General features: G+C 32.6%; 1 protein-coding gene across 16 annotated transcripts in view; it reads left to right on the forward strand.

Annotated features, from left to right (window-relative positions):
• LOC108002966 (zwei Ig domain protein zig-8-like) overlaps positions 1-23,587 on the forward strand; it is a 257,216-nt gene that overhangs the window by 199,282 nt on the left and 34,347 nt on the right. For all 16 annotated transcript variants that reach the window (XR_009831837.1, XM_062081316.1, XM_062081212.1 and 13 more), the window contains one exon: positions 17,032-17,193. Coding sequence is in view for 15 of the 16 variants with exons in the window: in XM_062081316.1 (XP_061937300.1) it covers positions 17,115-17,193 (79 nt within the window). In the remaining variant the exon portion in view is untranslated. The remainder of the gene's footprint in view (positions 1-17,031; positions 17,194-23,587) is intronic.

A 23,587-nucleotide genomic window follows, 5' to 3' on the forward strand; every position in this document is an offset into this window, starting at 1 on the left:
CAATTATTGAGAGAATATTTATTCCATCCGAATGAAACACACATGGCGCAAAAGGACAGAGGCTAGGAGGATGGAAGCTGTTTAATTTCGTAAAGATATCTCAGCCGTTTGCGGTTTCTTGTTTCGTGGTGAAAGGAATGGGAACTCCGTTGATATTTAAATGCAAAGTAGCCCTGCGAACTATCGTTTCATCGATTTCAAGGTTTTCGATGGGAATAGTATAACTGGAGAATACATTTAAAGACATTTGCCCTTCTTTTCTTCCGCCATCGTTCTTTCTCCGTGTCGTCTTATCTGTCGAACGAGCTTTGAAATTCCAATTTGGGAAAAATGGATGAAAAAAAGTATTCGTTTTCGTATAAAACTCGTCTGGTTCTCATAATTTTCAATTCTCATAATTTTATTAAGACATATATGTAAGTGATATGTAGAATAAAATCAGGAGAAAAATTATATTACTATGTGAAGAGAGTAAAATATATATAAATTTATGTTTATTAAAAAGTTATAAGTTTAGAAATTTTTATTATATATTTTCACTTTAAAATTTACAATTTTTATTTTGGCAAATAAATTAGAAATATTCGAAAAGAATGTAGATTTTCATTCGTCGAATTTTTTCTAATATTCTTATTGTAGAAATAGTAGTAAATGGATTTTGGATACATTCCCAAAGTCTTCGTTTTCCGTTCTATTTTGCATGACCCCATAAATGAAAATCCAAAGATCTGACTTAGAAGGTCACTTGATTAATCCATTATAATTAATTTTTGAGGAAATTTTGCGAGAGATTCTCGTTTGGACGTTCTGTATTTATTTTTTTGTTAATATAGCAATAGGTTTGTGAAAAAAATTAAAATAAAATATTAATTCTATAATTAATGAGGTTTATTATCGAGATTAAAATATTTTTTAATTGATTTTTCGTAAAATATTAAAGGTTATTTTATAAAATATACATTATACGGAATATTGTACATTGAATATCAAAAATTTTGAAAATTAGAATTATGCCAAAAATCTGGCAACCATTTGAAAATGTAATTTTACATTTTCGAAAATTATTTTTTTATTTTTCCATTGTTACGAAATCGTGTACGTGACATCCAATTTTCTGCATCAATGAAAGCAACTAAATAAGCCGTAAAGGATCGATATTTTTATAACAGGAATTCGTTTAGTAAGCTTTATGGATCCAGAAATTGTCTTTATAACTACATATTACAAAAGATATTACATTATCTAACTAATAGAGAAATATGTTATAAAAATTAAAAACGTTATTACTTTTAAAAATAATTTTATATTTTTAAATTTAAAACCAAAGAGATATCTATATTGAATCTTAATCGAAACATCGTTATTCATTATTATTTTATAAAATATTGTAATTTATCGATATTGATAAAATAACGAATATATTTTAACCTGCGTGTAATATAAATGTCTTTACAATTTTAATAAAATTCTCGCTCATAGAAAATATTTCGCGAGAGAAAGACAATTTCGTTGCTTCGTTGTTAACGTAAATCAAATTAAATGCAACCTTCAGCGTGAAACTTAATTACACGTCGTCAAAGCATTTCGCGTAAATAACTATACCATGGAAAGTAATAAGAAAACATAATAAATTTATAATACGATTAAATAATGAAGTGACCAAAAAAAAAAATAAAATAAAATTAGAAACAGGTAATACATATTTAAAATCTTGTTTCACAAATTCGTAAAATAAATTTTGATTTCAGAGGTTTCACATCGTGGTAAAAGAAGTACAATACGTTTTTTTTTAATATTAATATTCTTCCAACATCAGGCCTATGGAAATACAAAGAAAATAGTCGAAAAGATGGAGGTAGAAAAGTAACTCACTTTATTCCTACTATTACTTTTCGATATATTCTTTAAGGGAAAAGGGTCAGTTTGTACGACCACTTGAAAACTTTTCATAAGATCCTTTCCTCGAAACAATATACTAGAAGATATAGCTTCTTAAAATATTTGATGCGAGTAAGAGTGGGAATAAGAATTTTCTTTTCATTACACGAATAAATTCATAATCGACTAATTAATCTTCAAATCATATTTTTCACATTTTATAATTCGTAGAATATAAGAATTTTTCAATCGCCTATTTACATTCGCATTCACTTTCATTTTAATGATTCGTCCCGTGTATGTCTTAAAATTATAAATTATGAATATTCAATTTCAATAAGAATTATTGCTGAAATTTTGCCGTTAAAGATGCAAATGTTAAGCGTTGCGAAACATCTCGTTTATTTATTAATTTAGTATTAATCAGTCGTATATCGGTATAATAATATGGATGGGTTGATTTTATATTATTTATCTTATTATTCTAAATTACGTTATCACGATTATGGGTATACACAGACATAATTTTCAATATAGATTCCATTATAGATTTTTCTGTTGGAAATGTTTAGTTAAATAATTAATAATTCGTATTTCAATTCCGTATTTGAACAATGAAACCGTAAGAAATTGATTTGATTGTCGTAATCCTTATGACTCTCCAAAAAAAATATTAATTAAATTCGCGTTAAAAGGGAAACAAGAAATGTCGAAATAAAATGAAAGGCGAATTTCGAAGGCGATAGCTCGGCTAAAAAATTATTATCCATGCTACATTCTTTCTATTTATAAATCAACCCACCACAACCAATAAAACTCATAAAGAAAACTACATGGTTTCGCAGATACATTGCGCCCAATTAATTTTGCTTATGCTTTCAACGAGACTTTATGCGACTCGAACAACGCATCGAGGCTAATTGTGCTCTTCGATTTTTCGCGTTTCCATTCGCGTATATCATTCGAAATTAAACGTGGTTCTCTTTTTTTTTTTTTTTACGCGCGCAAAGAGAAACAAAAATAAAAATAGAAAGAGGGTAGTCTTTATCGTTTCCATTATAAACAAACTTTTCTCTCGACGCGCAATCCAACACGTAAATCGATTCTCTTTAAACCCTGACTGGTAGAGTGCGATGGGCTAATGCCGCGTTCTCACTGACGAAATAAAGTATACAACAGACGTAAAAATTTTATCAAAAAACGAAACTTTTCTAAAATTTCACAACCTTACGAAAGTATAATTATAAAAGAATTAATTGTTAATCCCAGTATCTGAAAGATTCTATCGAGTTACAAAATTGCAAAATATTTATGCAAAATCGAATCTTTGTGCAATTAAAAAAATTGTGGAACTTGAATAAAATTTTTACTTTATTCTTCCAACATTATATTTTTATAAAATTCATTTTATCCAAAATCTAATCGTTACGAACAATCCACAACATCGAACAATAAAACAACTTCCTTGTGAACGCGGCATAATATTTTCTTCTCGAGTGAACATAACCTCGAATACGAGCACAGCGATATCTTCATTTACAAAACAATTCCAACGCCGCTTAAAATTTCCCTTACGAGTTTGGCGAACTCTCTCGTAACGATTCATTAATTGTTCTCCACTCGTATGCAATATGAGGATAATCATTTCTGATCAATGTGGATGCGGCATAATATGTTTTTACGCGTACCACGATGCAATTCGATACGGTAACGTAATGCAGCATGGCCGCAATGTAGCAGAGGGCAATACGGCCGGTCGATTTCAGCATAATCTCGCTCGAGCCGTAACAGTTTCGTGGAGGAGGAAAAAAACGTAACGTTTATTGCGTTCCGTTTAGTGATCCAACCTATATATATATATATATATTTATATATCTTTCGCGAGTGGGAAAAGCGAAGATACGAGCCATGTACATCCACGGTTTGGAACGCGATGAATAAATTGGCCGTGCGTTAGAAGTGGAATTTCTTGTTTGTGAAACAATGTAATCGTTTGGAAGCTACTCGTTTTCGAAGAGTTTCCATTGTTTCATTGTTTTTGAAGGAGGAATTTTTGCTAGATAGAAAATGGAAACTGAAACGTTACTTGGCTTTCTTCGAGGAAAGTTTAAGGGAATGTTTCGTATGTATTTTCGATTCTGGTTTATTCGAATGAATATTAGATATGATTCTCGAAGAATTTTCGAAATATAATTTTGAAATATCATCAAATTTTTTAAGCTATGAAATTCTTTGATTTTTTTCGGTTATATTATAATTTGAGAAGAGGACAGATAGAATAGGATAAAAATTTTTGGTTTTATTTTTATAATAATAGATAATAATATAATAATTTTATAATAATAGAGAATTTTTGTTTTAGGAATAGAGAAGAAATAATTCTTATTCTTTAATTTTCATCAATTTTCAATTCAATATTGATACAAGTTAGAATAGAATAAAAATTTAATATTGTTCGAGTATGTATATCTTTTTAACTCTTTAATATAAAAAGAATTTAAAAGGAAGAAGCGTCATTTTCAAATTGTAATTCATTTTTAGCGTTGAAATAATCCAGGTAATTCTTTTTTGAATATGAACACATTTATCTTTATACATTATAATCGTCACGAAAATCTGAGAGTAATTATATTCAGAAGCTCGTACATTTTTAATTGAACTATCTTGTAGATAATAAAATGCCTGTTCGCATTAACGAGCATTAAAGTAAATTTAAATTAAAAAAAAATTTAATAAGATAAGATAACTGATAAGATTTCCTCACGTTCACGTTCCATATTATTATAGAATTCATTTCCCGTATAAATCACGACGATAATGAAATGATTATTCATGTAAAAGCAAATATTCCTTATATATCGAATGCACTCTGTGAAATTTCGCGATTCTCGTTTGAAATAATGGAATGTGTTCGGATCCATAAAATGTGTGGACGTGTGAAATGTATGATAAGAATATAATTAACAAAGGCATTCGATTATACAAAAGAGTTTGAGTAGAATTAATGTGTGAATAATAGTGGAAGCCTTTATTTATTCCAAAGCTAGGGAAATAAATATCTTTCGTATATAAAATCCTTTTGCTATATATTTTGTAAATCAAATATTTTTAAACATATTACATTTCCGTTTCTCGAATTAAATCTGTTTGATTTAAAAGCCAAAGAGATTCTAAGAAATTAAATTTTTAAAATTAAAGAAAAATCAAAGGATATTAATACATGTTTATGAGATAGCGCTAGATAGAAGAAGAAGTCTCTCAAAATTTCTGAATAAAATTATTGTTATAATATTTTTATATTCGATATCACTTTCTACTTTTTTCCTTGATGCGAATAATCGATGCAAGCATACATTATTTCTAATATTTTCCACTTGAAATAATCGAGCATTCCATCCAATATCGCATTGACTGCACATCCTTATCGCTTAACCTTTCTCTATCTGCTGCTCAACTATCCAGAATCGAAAGGAAAGACGTGAAAAACGACAATACGATCGAGATAGCAATCAGCGAGTGAATTAGAATCCAGGATTTACGAGAATCAAAGGAACAATCGAGCCTTGTATAATGGATGATACGGCTATAATCTAAATTTAAGAAACAGAGATCATGTATTCTTGTGAGTGTTCATTCGAAATGTCCAGAATCCAAAATCTGTAGCATTGCGTGAAATTTGAAACCGATTCCGTGGAATTGGTCTAAAATTAAAAGCCTACTCGAGGGTCAATCGATGGAAAATAGCTCGAAACGATGGTTTAGTGGCCTCTCGCACGTTCCACGTTAGTAACGCTAATTTCGTTTCTCTACCACGATGCAAATTACCGCCTATTCGCCGTGAAACATTCGCCTCATTTATCGTTTTACGCTTTAATCCTCTTTGACATTCGATTTAGTTTTTTTTTTCTTTTAATTTTTTTAACTTCGCCAATTCCAATCGTTGAACGACGCGTTAATGAAAAATTTCATTGTGATATTTTTTTTTTATCGCGTGTCGTTTCACCTGTTGATCGTTATTCATTTTAATTAGAGAAACATGGTGTAGAGAATTTTCAAATTCGTTTTTTTTTTGCAATAATTAATACATTATAAGTAATTTGCATTTGACATAGTATGCATTTGCATAGACATTGCTTTCGAAAATCGAATTTATAAATGCAGTAAAAGGTCGATAATTTTATTAACATTTACGGAAATTTGTTCCCCGGGATAATTGTAATTGGTAATTGCCATTTTGTTGCCCGTTACATTTTATCTTTTAAGTGGAATATTCAGCAAATTATATCAGGCTTGTAACAATTTGTATTAATTTCTTTTGTATTTATGTAGAAAGAAGATAAAATAAAAAAGGGAAGAGAGAAGAAAAGTATCAATACTTGAAAATATAAAATAATACCATGAAAAATTTCACGAAATTAATCTTTTAAATCAATATTTCGTATCCATCTCTAAAATTTCTTGATGAAATTCAATTTGTACCATTGTCTATCCAACTAATAATATCATTATTGAAACTTTATAACTCGATAAATTTAAACTTTATAAATTAAAATATAAATGAAAAATCGGATAAAATCGTCGATCGAACATTAATCACGTTGCTCTCGAAGTATGAATTATTACGCGGAGGGTGGGGAGGAATAACGTAATTATAAAGGAACAATAGTGGACTTTTTCAAGAAAGGATATTAATCACTCGGGATTTCCTTTGGCACGGCTATCCTTAACCAAGAGCACAATAATAATCAGTTAAAAAGCGTAAAACTCTCTTCATCGAGTATTACTTACCAACGATATAATGATGTTCTCCCCGCGTGTTTGCGTGTTCTTCATCCACTTTCGTGCGCGCCAGCCAGATTAAACCGATAGTTAAAATAATGGACAGCCTATATCGTTGATTAAAAATTCTGGCGGAGCTTGTATTACGAAACTAATAAACTAGCTCTATACTTAGAGATCGTAAAATATCATGGAATAAAAATTTGAAAATTCTATCCACGTACGCGGATACGATACCCTGTTTATTTGACACGACAATAAAAGTATCTTGATCAACTTTTAAACTTTGTATCATCAAAACAATCATATCGCAAACAACATTGAGTATCGCTCAATCGAATATTCACGATGAATCATTTTATATAAGTAAAAAGGGTTGACGAGTGAAAAACAAATTTATGATCGGCCGACACCTGTATTTCGTGTTGGGAAGAACTTTTTGCAGCTATTAGACCTCGTGACGCTATTTGGTTCGAAGTTGAACGAGTTCTTACGACGAGTGAGTCGTCAAACTCGCGAAGTTAGGAAGAATTTATTAATATCGATCAAAATTAATGTAACACGAACACGTGAATTGCGCCAAATTCAGATTGAAAATTGATGTTCCGCGCTATTAAGAGGGTTAAAAGGCGCATAAATTGATGTCAATGGAGACAATAGTTCGAATTATTGACGGATTTAATCTCGTTACATCGATCAATTTCTTCTGATGAAATTTTATAGTGGATATATTATTATTGATCGTAGATTTTTAATATTTCGTAAACTTTAAATTTTAATAAAACGAAATTCTGGTAAAATATATTTATATTTGTTTATATGCATTAAAAGGAGAGGAAATTTTCAATTAACTCATAGGACAAATATAATTGATTGCTATAAAATCGAATTATATATAATTATTTCTAGGATGAGGAAACAGCTTTTTTTGGGATCATTTCGAATAATTAAATTCTACGTTAATTTAACATGTCGCAATAATTTACAAATGACAAGATTTAAGCACGAAGCTTTTTGTTTGCCAAACCATTAAGCTAATTCGTTGAATAATTCTTGCCAATTGCAAGATGCAATTTTAATATTACTATCTATATTACTACTTTAATATCACGATTGAATTTGCGAAAAGAAATCTATAAAGTTAAATCAAAATTATTGTTAACTGAAACAAGATAATTAATCAAAAATTGTCATCAACATTTAAAGAATTTAAGGAAAGCTTATCGATGAAGAAGGAGCAAGAATTTCAAAATAAGAAATTTAGAAAATTGAATAACGTCGTATACAAGTTTTATAAAGAATCTTAATAAAATGTTAAATAGGAATTTTTTATAAAATGAATGGAAAGATATTTAATTTTCGCGGTTTCCCTATCTCATAATATTCAAATCGTGAAATTTTCCTTGGCTCTTTCTACATTCAAATCCTGTATATTTCATTCAAGATTGCTAGCCAGCTTTTCGAGAGATCAATAGAAGATTTCGCCTTCGATTCATAAATCACCTGTCCCTCTTGAACACGTTTGGAAATCGGGGAAAGGAAACATTGCCATTGAACCATGATTCGATACTTTATTTCGAATCGAATAAATTATTTCTTATTGTATTCTTTTCACGTTTTCTGGAAAATTTCTTCCTAATTTCTCTTAATTAAGAAACGTTCATTTACGAAATTTATCGTATACGAATATCGAAACTTTTCAAAAGAAAAAGTGTAACAAATATATTTAGATTTATATTTTAATTTCAAATTAAAAAATTTGACAGTAAATATATGAAATGGACGAAGCAGATACTTTCTTAATTTTTTGAGTCGAGTTGTTTATTAGTATATTTTTATCAAAGTAAGAAAAATCAGCCTTTTTGAAAGGGAGAAATTTAAAAAATCTTCTGTCCAAGTACACATAACATCTTTTTCTTTATAAAATTTTCCACATTTACGTTCCTTTCATTTCTAAGAATTCGAGCTTCTCAAGTATTAAGAAATAACGTTTCTTTTAATATCTTTTTCTTTTTATATCCTCTAAAAAGTTTCTCGTTATTTTCAATACCAAGTTTCCATACTACTTCTCCAAAAATATCGAATCGAATATTTCTTATAATTAATTACCATCGTACTCACGATATTTATACTAATTTTTAAGTATAGCCAATCAATCGTAATTAAAGTCTCTCAGAAGAATAAATAGAAAGAGATTTGGAATTTTTTTATCTAATCCCACATTGAATCGTGACCAAAAAAATATCGAGGAAAACTAAATTGCAGAAAAGGATAGAGACATACGCCATTCTCGTTAACATCCTGTTTTCTTGCGACCCTTAAAACTTGGGCTTCGTCAATCACGGCCAAAAGCCTGTCAACCCGTTTAAGCGTAATTATCCTGGAAGCATTCCTTGTCCTTGGCTTAACCTCGACAAATTTCTTCCCCGTAAGAAACACAAATATATATATATATCCTCGGTTTTACCCTCGCTCTCTCACTTCCTGCCGCTAAATCCTGCAAAATTTCAGCTTCTTAGTTCCAACCGTTTCAAAGATATGAACTGGTTAACTTCAGAAACGGCGGTTATCAACGTGCCATGCCGGAAGTTATAAGAGCTTGTTTAGCTGGAAATATTTCGCGTACTTTGGCCGCAAGTAATTTGGATTCTCGTGCGTGTAATAAATTTTAAATTAGCATTAAAGAATCCTTTCGATGATTTCATTGAATGAAATGTAAGTTCTGTCCAATGGAAAAGTAATACAATTTAACAATTATATTGACATATAATTAAAATTTTAGAACCGTCGATCGGACCAAGCCAAAAATTCATTTTGGAAAGGGAATTAAAAAAGGAAAAGACGTTCATACCGAAATGAGAATCGAATCGAGCTCCCCAGAAACAGAAACGAGAGAGCAGGAACGAAATGGCAGCGATATAAGCAGCAGGAACACGCAAAGTTGAACATCATTATGCAAAGTTCATTAAAAGCAATTCGCTACTGTGGGTGAACTCCACCGTAAACTGGCCCAACCATCGGTTCCACCACAAGGGAAGCAACCTCCTAGCCGCGGTATTAAACTTATCCAACTTCATCCTTTGCCCTATTGCCGTAGTTTCTTCGCCTAGCGGGGGACTAGGGTTAAAAAAGTTCCAAGAAGCTTTATCTATTCGCCCTTTCTTGGCCGTTCTTCCCTCTGCGCTTCTTGTTTTGTCATCCCTCCCCCTCTCCTTCCGGTTCCTCCCCGTTCATTTTTCTTCCATCCTCGCCGCTTGTGCAATCTTCCAACGTTCTTTACTCTTTCCTTTTTTTTTTTTTCGTAGATAGCTAGGCACTTCTCGGCCAACTTTTCCTATCCCTCTCGTTTTTCCGCTTCTTAACGACGTTGGCGCGCGATTTAACCGATCCCATAGACGACGAGGCCAGTTGCTCCTCGAAGGATGATGATGAATCGGGAAATCGTTTAATTAAGGTTAGAATAGGGTCGATAAATTAATTCGAGATTAAGATTTCATATTTTCCTCTGCGTTTACTTTCACTTCCATTTACTGCGGTAATTATCGAATTGGATTAAAGTCAGGAATTAATTGAGATTAGAATAAATGGGTAAATTAATTTGTGATTAAAGATCTCTTATTTTTATTTCGTGATAATTATTGGATAGATTTTTGAAAGATTATATGTGTATAGATTATATCTATAATGGAATATAGAGAAGAAATAATATTATGAATTCTTCTTAAAAAAAGAAAAAGAACGGTTTCTTTTATTTTATATAGAAAAAAAATAGAAGGTACTACTTTGAATCAATTTTATTTTGAAATAAAGAGTGATATTCAAAGGTATATTCGTTACTTTGAATAGTATAAGAATACGAGAAGTCATTTAGGACAGTTTATTAGCGAGTCGAAAATTAATAAATAAGAAAGCAACGATTGATTAAAAGGTTTCATGCAAGTTAATTTCAGTGGAAAGTTTTCACCATAAAGTAGCTACGTTATTAACTAACGAGCCCGCCTATACTTCGTAACATCTTCGATAACTTAACTTCTCTTGACTGTATCCTTTTAAATACCAAAGTTGGATCGCTGACGAACTTATCATTCATGCTTTCAAAAACTGCTCCGAGTAAAATATTGAACACAAAACTTTCCATCAAAAGGATAATTTTAAAATATTTGTAAAATATTCGTCGTAGTACTTCCTCATCGTAACTCGGCGATTTCCAAAAAAGATCAATTTTACCACGCAAAAATCCAATAACTGGAGAGAATTAAATCGAAATGAAATTTCGTTAAAAGAAAACCTGATCGAAACGATCGAACAACAGACTATTAATATTTTCCCAATAGGATTTTTAATCGCATTTTCAACCACGATTCATCAAACTTGTGACACATCATGAATTATTATAAATTATTAATAACGAGATTAAAATTTATCGTAAAAACAAAAAAAAAAAGAAAAGGAAAATTTCGAAAATTTTCTTCTCAGCCAATGATATATATCACCCAATATCACGAATATTTCGAACGAAAAAAAAAAATTACGAGCCCGGATAAATATTTCACTTCTAAGCCCATTTATTTCCACCGCAGTGTCTACCATTCCAGAATACTTTTTTTACCAGAAAAAGGAAAGGTAAAAAAAAAAAAAAAGAATATTACCCGCAGCGAATTCCTCCTCGGCGCCAACCATTCCGAGTCGTTCGCCGCAACCACCGGTTTCCGTTACGCGGAATAAACTTCCTTTATCGCGTTAAATAACACGCCAAATGCAGCTAGACATTCACACGAGCGTTTAATAGAAAAGACCGCCCCTAACCGATAATTACGCGGTTCTCGCATTCCATTCTCGTGTTACCGAGAGTTCGTTGAAACTTGGCCGAGTTTATATACTGTCCCTTGCAACCATTTGTGGAATTATTAGATGAAGTTGATAACACGTCGATGTACGCAGTTGTGACCGGTTTCGACGAAATTGTCGACGTAATTGGACACGTTTTGCATGATTGCTAATAAATAATGGAGCAAGGGGGTGAGAAAGAGGGGATGATTAAGGGTACGTGTTGTTAGTGGAGAGGAATACAAATGTTTATTTAAAATATCAAACGAATATAGATATAAAACGTATGCGAACAATGAAAATTTATTTGGAATTTGACAATTTTATGCTGCTTTAATAAACTTTATACAAACTGATCTTCTATTCTAGAGAAATCAAAAACGAGGGAGTAATTAAGTAACTCTGTAGATCATCGTATAATTTAACCCAATGTTAGAAATGAATTAAATACAGAAAAAAGGGAAATCCACAATTATGTATTTAACCTGTTTGGCAAAATAAAAAAATGGATTTAAAAAATGGCGAGTTATCAAAGGCAAAATAAACGCAACAATATTGGAAAACCAAAAAAAAGAGGAGGGAAATTGAGAGAAAAAAATTGAAAAAACCAAAACAAATGAAACCAAAACTAGAACGTTTAAACAATTTTTTTCGTGATTATTAAACGTGACAGGATTGATTCATTGTCAAATTGATGCGAATTTTCAAATCGAAGAATGCAAGTAAATAATCAATAATACAATGATGAGTGTAGAAAAATTAAATAATGGATAAATTGAAGATTATCGATCGAAAATAATGGAAATTGTACTTTAAAGTGGAAAAAGGAGCAAATCGAAAAACAGAGTGAGGTTATGTTGAACTTTGCTTCGAAATCGACGTATAATATCGAAACAGGTTTCTCGTTAGAGGGATCACGTTTTAGTAATCAGGATTTTTCGACGACGACATAGAAGCAAAAATGGTTTTATCTGGCCTTTTCACGAACGAATGTTAAACGAGAATTTAATAAAGGAGTAGTTTTGCTCGTTCCACTCGTAGCACCGAATTCACATAGTTCGTATTAGTTTCGAGTTATGATGTTTCTGAAGCATGAATAATGGATTGATTCGCAATGATTTTGTGAAAAGAATTTATAAAAGGAGTAGGAATATTTATAAGAATATAAAAAAATATTTCAATAATATTAGTTTGTTCCGAAAGTTCTCTTCTGTTCATATTTTTATATTTTTTCTTATTAAAAAGAACAATGATTCCCTTTAGCGATTGATTAATTTAACTACGACTTGAAGAAGAAAAATTATTGAGAAAAAATATTTTTTTACACATATTTTTATCAAATACGTGTACCTCGATAATTCGCTCTCTTTTAACAGAAATAATTCCCTTTTTACGTGAACCATATTGAACAAACCATCCTAAAGAGAACCTTAAACACATGGAGAAATACTGCGAAACCTGAGAACTCTGTTGAAACGTCTCATCAGCAAACCGTACTCTAATTTGCTCCTTTTATGGGAGTACGTGTAATCAACCATTTCAGGATCTTGAACCAGAACTCGTATACCTTTATCTCCCGTGATAACGTGATTCTTGCTTATGGTAAGGCAATACTTAAACCATTATCCGATCCCTGTTTGAACAACAAACATCCCTCTCGCCTCGAGTATAATTTATCAAAGAACCGATACACGAACCCCATTCTAACCGATTTGAAGATGGCCTCCGATCATCGTGCCATTAGATATTTCGAATTAGAATTCTGTACGCGCCCGCTCTCTGGTGGGAAATCGATAAAATTGAAAAACTGTCAAATATTAATAGAATATTAATAGAAAATATTATGTCAAATATTAATAGAAGGAAAGAGGGTAAAATTATCGATACTGGTGGTTAGAGTTTGATGTGTTAAGGGTGGATTCACGTTTGTATGCTTACACACTTGGCAGGGATCAGAGTCAAGAGTAAAACGTCGTCGAGTGGTTGAAAAAGGGTGGAAGAGGAATGAGTCAAGGGGCGAGACAAATAAATTTCGACGGTACATTGGGTTCGTTTCCGCCCTCGTATCGTTTCCACGTGAAAGGGAAATGTCTTTCCTTGGAATTAATTTCTTGGTTGTACATGAAGACATTGGAGAGTATCTTTGGTTAAGAATATATTTCATTTCGAGAAATGTTCGAGATGTAAGAATCCTTATTGATTTTTTAGGTTTTTTTTAGGATTTTTTAGTCGAAAGTTGTGATTGTTATCAGATCGTCAAATCCATTCCTTGATATGTATTTATATTAAATCTAATTTCTTTTAATTTCTTCTTTTGATCTTAATGATGCTAAATTTTCAGTAAGAAAAAAAGAGGCTATTCGAATAAAATTATTTTAATTAATCATCTTATCTTCACTAGTTGCATAAAGTTATAATTATATAAATTTCTAACTGGTAGATTAAAATAAAAAATTCAAAAAGGTTAGAAAATTCAGAATTTTCTTCGTATCTTCTTTTTTCGTTCTGATAAGAGCCATGTTCCATTAAAAAAAAATTAAAAATTAAAATCCTCCACAATTGTCAAGTTATGATAATTGTTTTCTTATCACAACTGCATACCATATTGCTCTGACCAAAATGCAAAATTCTCCCATTTTCCTAAATACTTTAATAATAATTTACCATAATAGTGAAGGAAAATTAAATATAGGATGCATCTGAACTAAACATTTAATTTAATTTCCTTTAATGTAATAACTTAAGCGAAATCTTTATTTTAGCCCTTTCCTTTTCTTTAACACATATAATAAAGATAATTTCATCATCAAATTTACAGAAATCACATATCCAAAAAAATATCTATAGACCTAGTTTAAATTACTACATATTAAGAATAAAAAGTGTCACGTTAAAATTTGAATCATCTGTTTTCAAACAAACAATTCAACGCCTACGTACATCCGAAATTTCGCATCATCGACGTGGTAAAAAAAAAAAAAAATACGATTATCTCGACAAAATTTCTTCTCCCAAATAGAAAACGCGAAACTCATCGTTGATTGCGTTACATTTTCCCCCAGATATCTTTCTCCATGACGTGGCTCGTACGTGGGAAACCAGAATTTCTCGAAGCTCGACTCGAAATTCGATTAGGATATCCGAATCGAACGTCAAAGCTAAATGTCCTCCATGTGCTTGGGCGGAAAAGCGTTGCCGCGCCACGTGACCGACAAAAGAAATCCGTGCACAGTGTGTGACGTGAAAGAGGCACAAGTCTCTAGCTCCCAGGTGGCGCCAAGTTGCGAGCATGAAATGGCGGCCGAGCATTCTTGAGCCAGTAGAGTAAATACGTGTTAACTGAACCGCAGCTTTTATTCAAATAGTACGCAACCACGGCTATATATATATATGTAAGATGCTCGTTCGTGACTCGAATCGTTCATCTCGAAAGGTCTTAAAGGTAGATGAAAAACGAAAGGGCACGTAGCCGGTTTCAGGTTGGGAATACGTGACACGTTCACCTGTTTTCTCGATTCTAGAGACGGGATTGATTTCGCTGCGTCGTTAGAAGCTGGGGACGGATAACGGTGGCACGGTTTGGTGCGGATTTTTTTGTCCTCTACGTAGACACACTGACGATTCAGCGGTTGCTAATGCTAAAAAGCTGGATTCTCCTAGGTCCATTAAGAGGGAACCATGGTCTATGATAGCGCGATCGATGTTGCTTGCTAATCGTAATGAGAATAATGAAAATATTTTCCGTGGAATCATTTAGAATTTAAAATTATTTTTATTTGGTAAGATGATAGAAATTAAAATGTAAAAGTTAAAAATGAATATACAAGTCTTCTTTTTCGATCATTTAAAATTCCGGTTCTTTTAAACTTTTTTATTTCTATGATTAATTTTTTCCCGTCATGTTTCTCTTCATTGGTTATTCATCACTTTTTGAAGTTGATAATTGTTAGTTATAAACGAGATAATCACAGCTTCTACAGTTTACAATACAATAGATTTATTTATAAATTGGATTTTTCACAAATAATTAAAGTTAGGAATCTTTAAAAAAGGAAATCAATATTCTAGATTACAATACAATATTAGATCGTCCATTTTCAGCGGTATAATTGAAACTAAAATAGAATCGCAATTTAGCCACGAATATTCACCGGTCGCTCTACAAACGTGTACGACGTATCCTATTTCAATTGATTAAACTCTACCCACACGCTAATTGCGTTTAAGTCTTAACAATTCGCGGCCACATTCACCCCGAAACTTTGCCTTTGCCCTCTTCGGTTTTCGAGAGATTACGACGAGCCAATGGAGAGGAGGAACGGAGTGGGTCGTCAATTCTTTGTTTCGTTGAACGGATTCCTCCAGTGCTTAATTATACTTTAATTAAAATCCGCGTACGCCACCCGTGGGAAAGTTTCAGAAGTTAATCCCCACGGAGCCCGCGATACTTTCATATTAGCGGGCCACAGCCGCTAAAATAAAACGAGTTAATTACATTATGGCACCGGGGGTGTCGTACCCCAACTTCCCTGTATCGTTACTTCTCTTTTCGAATCTTTTTACAATCGTGATTTTTAAACAAAATAAAACAGGATCAAAGCTCGGCATGTAAGGAAACATTTCCATCTTTATGTTGAAAAATGTCGTTTTATCATCGTGGTTTTGACGAATCGATAATAAAAGAATTACTCGCGTTTGTCAAACATAAGGAAAAGATTTTTGGAACAGATTTATTTAAGATAAATAAAACGTATATCGAATCGATCGATCGAACGTTTTACTATCGTAATTTTGAAATGGAGAGGGTTGGTATGTATAAGAGTTGAACAAGTTGTTTGAAAATCGGGATCAAAGCTGAGCATGCATGGAATACTGGATTCTGAATGTAGCTTTAGAGCCTCGGAGTTTCCTTTGTATTTTACCAAACATAAAAGAAGAAATAAACGAAAGAAGAGAAGGCATCGAGAGTCAAAATAAACATATCGTTCGTTTCAAAAGAAATTCTCGCAGACTTTTACTATCAATTTATTACCAATAATTGAATAACATTGACAAAGACGCAATACAACACAGTAAAATTCAATGATACAAAAATTTTTTGCAAATAACTCGAATATACCATTTTGCTACTTGAACACATATTGTTTGTTCGAACTCCGCGCATACCCATCGCCACCATCTACGCTTTCTGTAATTGGCCAATGTTTTTCATTTATCAACTTTAACAAAGGAAAATATTGTTTAAAAAATTACCTCGAAAAAACTTCCAGTTAAACAGTGCTCCCACACTTTTGTTCCATACAATATATATTTCATGCTTATTCAATCAGTGAGAAAATTAATTAATCGCTTTAGCCAGAAAAACATTTTTCCCCGCTAAATTACCCACTTGATGCGAGCAATTACACATTTCGGCCAATTTGCTCTCAAACTTGATCAATCCGCCCCGCGTAGAAGGGGATTCGAATGCGACTTGGAGATAAGTTGGAGCCACGTTGGCGCATGGATGCGGCTGAAACTATCGTGATATCCGGTCGTGTGTTTCAGATGACAGCGATGTCGAGGCAGCGGTACGCGAACCGCAGCAGCGGGAACAGATAAGGAAGGGAGGAGCCACGCGTCGGGCAATCATGTGTAGTGTCATGTGGCTCCTTCGGCTCCTAACGACTTGCTGCCTCGTTTATCTATCGACGTCCGACTTCCACACAGGTATGTGCCTATCGTATTTCCACTCCACTTTCGTTCGGGGATGGGCGAAAATTTGAAATTCGGTCCAAGTTAAGAATAAAGTTACTTAGACAAGTTCGACTTGAGTTTGTTACTCGTAAAGCGATCGAATAACAGACCGCGTAGAGCAGAGCGTAGAGCGGAAGTTATGCGAAGGAAGGATCAATTGTTGTTGTATTTTAAATAAAGTTTGTTATCCGAAGTAACTTTATTCGAAATTTTGACTGATTACAATTACTCATTCTGTTGTTTCGTAGGGATGATTTCTCAATGACTGTGATAAATACATAGTTTCAGAAGATTTTATATTTATACGTTGAATGTAACTGCAGAAGGAGGAAACAGATTTTATTATTTTTAATATTACAGAATATGAGAAATGTATTTCACGTTATATTTCGTGTTATGTGAAACAGTTTTTTTAATAATATAAGGGAAAATAATACGTGCTTTATTTTGAAATAGAAGAGCATAAATATTATTTTAATTATCTTTGCAATTATTTTATTTATAACAAACATCATAAATTTTTATCTATTAATATTTTAATTACATGTATACGTTCGAAACGGGATAAATTGATTCAATCCAGAAATCTGTAGATAAAATCATTGTTTAATTATGTCGTTAACAAATTAAAATTTGAAAAAAACGGAAAATCCCAATCTCTCTATCAATTATCATCCATCATCGAGATAACGTCCACTTCATCGGATGTTATATCTATCGTTGAGGATTTTCTCGACATACGTCATTACTGCTTTACCTTTAAAATCATCGAAATAAACGTCAAAAGGTTTTCATACCATAACCGTTGGACAATTGAAATCAAGAACGCTTTGCGAACATGCTCTTCTCTCATTAATCAGAACCAAACGACGTGGACGATTCATAGAACATCGTATTGAGTTGTTGGAACAATTACCTGTTCAAGCACAGGTAAGAATAAAACTCAAATTCATTGATCTGTCAATTGAAAGGCATACAGGATTTTTAATATTTTAATATTTTAGGGATTTATGAATATTTAACACAATTGGATAATAAATTCTAAATTTTGAAAGATTTGCTTGTCCTATTATAGAGGCGAGACTTAAATTTAATTCTCCATTTTCTAAACGTGAATCTAAAATTCAAGAATTCCACGCGATGTCCACAATGATTCTCAAATCCTTAAACAGTTATACTATGAACAAAGATATTTTAATCTTGGAATGAATCCTGGATCAATCGAAATTTTCGATCTTAATACGACTCACAACTATTCACGGAACATAAAGGCTGAGAATCCAAAGCAATCTGTGGTTTATCTCACGATCCTGTGATTAGAGTGTGATTGTGCTTTTCGGCTTGAAATGTTCCATAACCTGTTTCATGACATCAGTCTCGTGAATGCTAAGATCTTCAAGCTCTGTGATTCGAGAGAGATTCCTATCCTACAAGGGATAAAGCTCCATGGCTCCGATTCATGAAATCTATCTCTCACCTCCAAATAGAGCAAAGAAAAATTCGCAACTCTTACAAATACAAACCTGTACTTCGTTTCCTATCGAATCTTTTCTATTCGACCGATCATTAAAGAGATACTTATAAATACCTATATATAAATCTCTTCAAAAAAATATAATAAAATGTGATCATTTATAAATATAAAATATAAAATCTCTGCGAGAAGTTAAAATCAACGCGTCGAAAATCATTTACGACTCTGAACCGAACTCGAGCAAACCTGTGGTTATCGTAGTCGCGTGACTCTCTTGATTAACTAATGAATTGCGTGAAAACGAGACGGGGGCGGGCAGCGTAAATCGTGCGAGATCGCAGCATAATCGGCGCCACGATCTACGCCACGCGAAGGAGGGAAGACTCCATTAACCGGGGCGGGGAAATTAGTTTCCATGAAATTCAGATTTGCTCCCCGTATATAAATCCGGAGCATCGAGAGCAAATTCGTCGTAGCCGCGTACGCGATCAGTTTCCTCCCTTCCCTCTCCTCCCCCTCTTCTCGTTGCTCGTGTAATTAAGACGCGAGCGAGCCGCGAGGTCGACGACCCCCTCAAATTGATTTCAACTCGCCGATCTAAAATTTAACGTTCCTCGTGGGGAGGCAGGCGAGGATCGAGGTCTTAATGTTTGTACCCGCTTCTTCACTCGTTTCGCAAATAGAGGGTTTGGTCCACGACTCGAGTCGAATTATCTTTAATTGCTTTCGAATTTATTTGCCCTCTTTGACAGGTCGCGAGAGGGACTTTTCGCTTGTGTTTGGACGGATTAGATGTTCGAGATCAAACGTAGATGCATATTTTGCTTTCTTCGACGAGAGAAAATTTTTGGGGAATTTTGTATATGTAGTTGGGGTGAATTCGTCGTATTTATTCAATTCTAGGATTGTCGTTAATAATTTATAATTTATGTAAAAAAGAAAGACAGATTTGTACGCCTTTCGATGATATTAATCTATTATGTAATTCTAAGAGTATTGATTTTAAAGTTAAATTTAAATTTCTGACGGTCTGCCAGAAAACTTGGTAATTTATCCTAGATTTTCATGGAAAGTCGGCGCGTTGATCGAAGAATTAATTTAATTTTTAATTTTGAAAATTCCCCTGAAATATTTTTACGGAATAGAGCAGGAGGTAGCTAAATTGAAATTACGCGTTAAAGAATTATAAATTAATCATAAATTGGATCCTTCCTTCGATCTAGATTTTGAATTAAGAAAAACTCGTTGAAACTATTATTACAACTTTTATATTTGGAGAAAGAATATAATAGTGATTAAACAAGCTTTCACGCTATCCTGTTATATAGGACGGTCCACCCTAATCTTAAACTATTATAGATAGATTCCATGTTTCATCCGGATTTGTATGATTTATGAAAGGAAGAGGATTTTAAAGAAAGGGTAATCCATTAACCAAGCTGCAGGATTATTCCACGAAATTCAAATCATCAGAAAGCGGATCAATTTGAAAGCATTAGACAATTTGATTTATCATTCTTCTTAGGATTAAAAAATATAAAAATCAGCTTATTACATTTGATGTATAAAGAATCGACTCGTATTCGTTTCCAAGATAATATTATTAATATCTATTTCAAGTATGAAGAATACTTTTATTATTTTTACCAATAAAAGGTTGAAGATACACCACTATTATTTACGATACGTGTTTATTCATATCTACCTGAGCAGGTATTCGAATTGTCTGCGTGATACAGTTTATTCCTGTAATTAATTTCAATCGCGTAACAATACGTTACCAGTAAGTAGCACGGAATGGAACTTCAACCGAAGGATTCCTAGATTAGGTGACTATCGTAAATCATTTCGTTGGATCCATCCATCTTCCGCGGCGTCTTCTTCGTGTACAAGACTATCCATCCTATTTTTCACGTTGCATACCCCTTGCATTTGTTTACCTCGAAGATTACATTTTATTGAAAATATCCACTCTCCTTCCGAAAATTTTATACCATTAAAAATCTTAAAAACGAATATTATGTATCAATGGTATTTAATTGCAAATTTTTATCGATTATTAATAAAATCTCACGCGTGTCAATGATTCATACATATTTATACTACGTAGTATTAATTTTTTTTTTTACTATACTTCCAGGTCTTTTGATAGAAATTTAACCGAGATTTATTTGAAACGCTTGTAAATCATGCATCGTCACACAATGATTGATTTAAAAATAAAAAATTCTGGATATTTGGTAAAATTGTTCAGGAACAAAGAATACGTACGGTATTCTAATAATTGATAAAAATAATATTAATATATAAATTTATGATTAAATAATCGTTCGAGCTATTAAATTTTGCAAAAATGTTGAAAATTGGTTCTAATTTCTTTTTTTCTTTTTTTTTTTTGCCAGGGGCTGCGCACGTACACATTTACTCGTGTATTTTATACATTAAATGATGCAGTAAAATAAATTAAAAAATTTGACGCGCGAGTATTAAACGCGAAAGAGAAATAAAATGAAAACGAAAACCACTGTAGATTATTGCACTGTTTCGTTGTACACGTGAAATTCAGTAAACCACGTCAGCTGTCCATCAGAATGGAAACGTCACGGATTCATGGTTGTAGATTTTTTGTTTTCCCCGATTTCTTTTTTTTTTTTTTTTACACATTTCCCATGAACTCCACGCGATGAATCCATCCCTTTGCATTTATCTTTCGTTTTCCATCCCCTTTCATTTGTCCAATTATTTTTATATACATTGAATATACCGAAATTGCAATCGTATTCTGTAGCTACAACTATGTGTAACAACTATAACTATAATTATTCCTTCAAATTTTATCCATTTGTTCATTACACTACACATAATTACAAAAGTTTTTCTTAATTTTTCTTTCAAGAACGATCACATACTTAACAGTCAAACTGAGATCAATTTCATTTCCTGAAAAATTCGGTTAATTTTATAACCGTCTCTTCCTCTTGTTTTAATAAATTTTGAAACAATTTTCCTTTCTAAAGAAAGCATAATTTTTTTTTAAGAGCAAAATTATAAATTCAATCGTAATTGCGAAACGAAATTATCGAGTTTCCTCTGTGGATATCGTTCACGGTTCTATCGTTGCTCGTAACATGAAGGTACGCTAACTAGATCCCGTTTCCGCTTTCATGTTCCCGGATACGACACCGACGGCATTCGTCGGCTAGACATTAAAGGATTTCACGATAATCTTCCTTGATATCGAGTTTTAAAACGTCGCCGAGCCGTGTCACTATTACTGGTAACGTAATTGCTTTCGCGGTGTAATAATATGCATGTATCTTCGAGGGCTCGTTTAAGTGAATCGACACGTAAACGAACTCGCACGTTGTCGAGTTAGAGACCCGTTTATTCGTTGCGCTTTCCAATTTTTTCTTTTTTTTTTCGAAGCGAGTGGTTTATATAAAGTATATAAAATCTCGGCCACCATTATAAAAAAAATATAATAAACGTGTACTCACGTTTGATAAGTTCAACGTCATATCATATTTTTATAAATATGGAGAGAGGGGAAGAAGAAGGATGTAAAAATGAGTAAATATGAGGGATATGAGAGAAAAGATATTAGAATGTTCAGGTAAGAATAAGAAAAGCTTTTTAGTAAGAAATGTAGCGTGTGTCTGAATGTGTTTTACTGATATTACTTATAAAAATTTTCTTACGTAATTTTATCTCGCTGATATTTCATTTTTATAATCTTCATTATCCTTTTCACCCCCTTCCCCCGTATAAAACTACTTCCTAGAAGACTTGTGCATTATAAAAAATTAATAGGAAAGGATCCTTGTCAAAAGTATTATATTTTTGCATAAATGTCATTTCATCGTAACTTTTATTATCATCCCTTCTTCTATCCTCAAACTAATTTCTAAGATCTGTGTCTTAATATTAATAGAGAAGGATCGTCGAAAATTTTTTCCTTATATATTCTTTGCACTTTGTATCATTTTCAAATAATTATGCGTTATAAAAAATTAATAGAAAAGAATCCTCCACAGAAATACCTTATATATATATATACACATAATTTCATCTTCATAACTCTTTTTCACCTCCTTCCTGATACTCAGAAACGCAATATAGAAAACTAATAACAAAGGGATCTATGTCCAAGATTATCCTTCCTCGTTGATCAAATAACCACCCCAAAAATAAGGGCGAGAATGAAATCTTGTAGGAGGTGAACCAACACCATCAAAAGAAATCATCCCCCGGAAGGATATGATCTTTAACTCGATGGTGGTGGTCACGTATCGCCAAAAACCTGAAACTTATTTCTTATAAAATCAAGCTGATTTCACACGATCGAATCGAAAACGAAATCTCGAAAGTGGATCTTCTCCCTCGCTTCCAATTTCCATTCTCTGGGAAAAAAAAATGTCCATCTGACGGACAAAAGGAAAAGGGAGATTACACGCGTCTTCTTTCCGCTGTGCTCGCGTTCGTGTCTCGAGGAAGGGATTGCAACGCGTTCTGACAGTCACGTTTTCGCCACTGTTAAGGCCGGCAAGTATCCCACGCCTCGCGAAACGCTCACTGAATTCGAAGAACCTGACCTTTTCCATTTCGTTTGGAAGATTTTTCAAAATATGCATTGCGTGACACACAACTTGGTTAGTTAAGAGAATGGTTTCTGGTTTGAAATCCTAAGAAAATCAATTTCTCTTTATTTCTCATTCTTTTCGAAGTATATGTTCTTGGACACGTATGATAAATCGTGGATGTTGGAAAATAAACGATGTTGCTTTTGGCCTGAAAGTTATTTTAAATCGTGCTAACTTGACTGTATTTCTATTATATTTAAGAAAAGATCTCGAAAGATAGAAGAATTATGTGTGTAAAAAAAAATTATATAAT

Source organism: Apis cerana, linkage group LG1, assembly GCF_029169275.1.
Source record: "Apis cerana isolate GH-2021 linkage group LG1, AcerK_1.0, whole genome shotgun sequence".
NCBI classification, from domain to species: Eukaryota; Metazoa; Arthropoda; class Insecta; order Hymenoptera; family Apidae; genus Apis; species Apis cerana.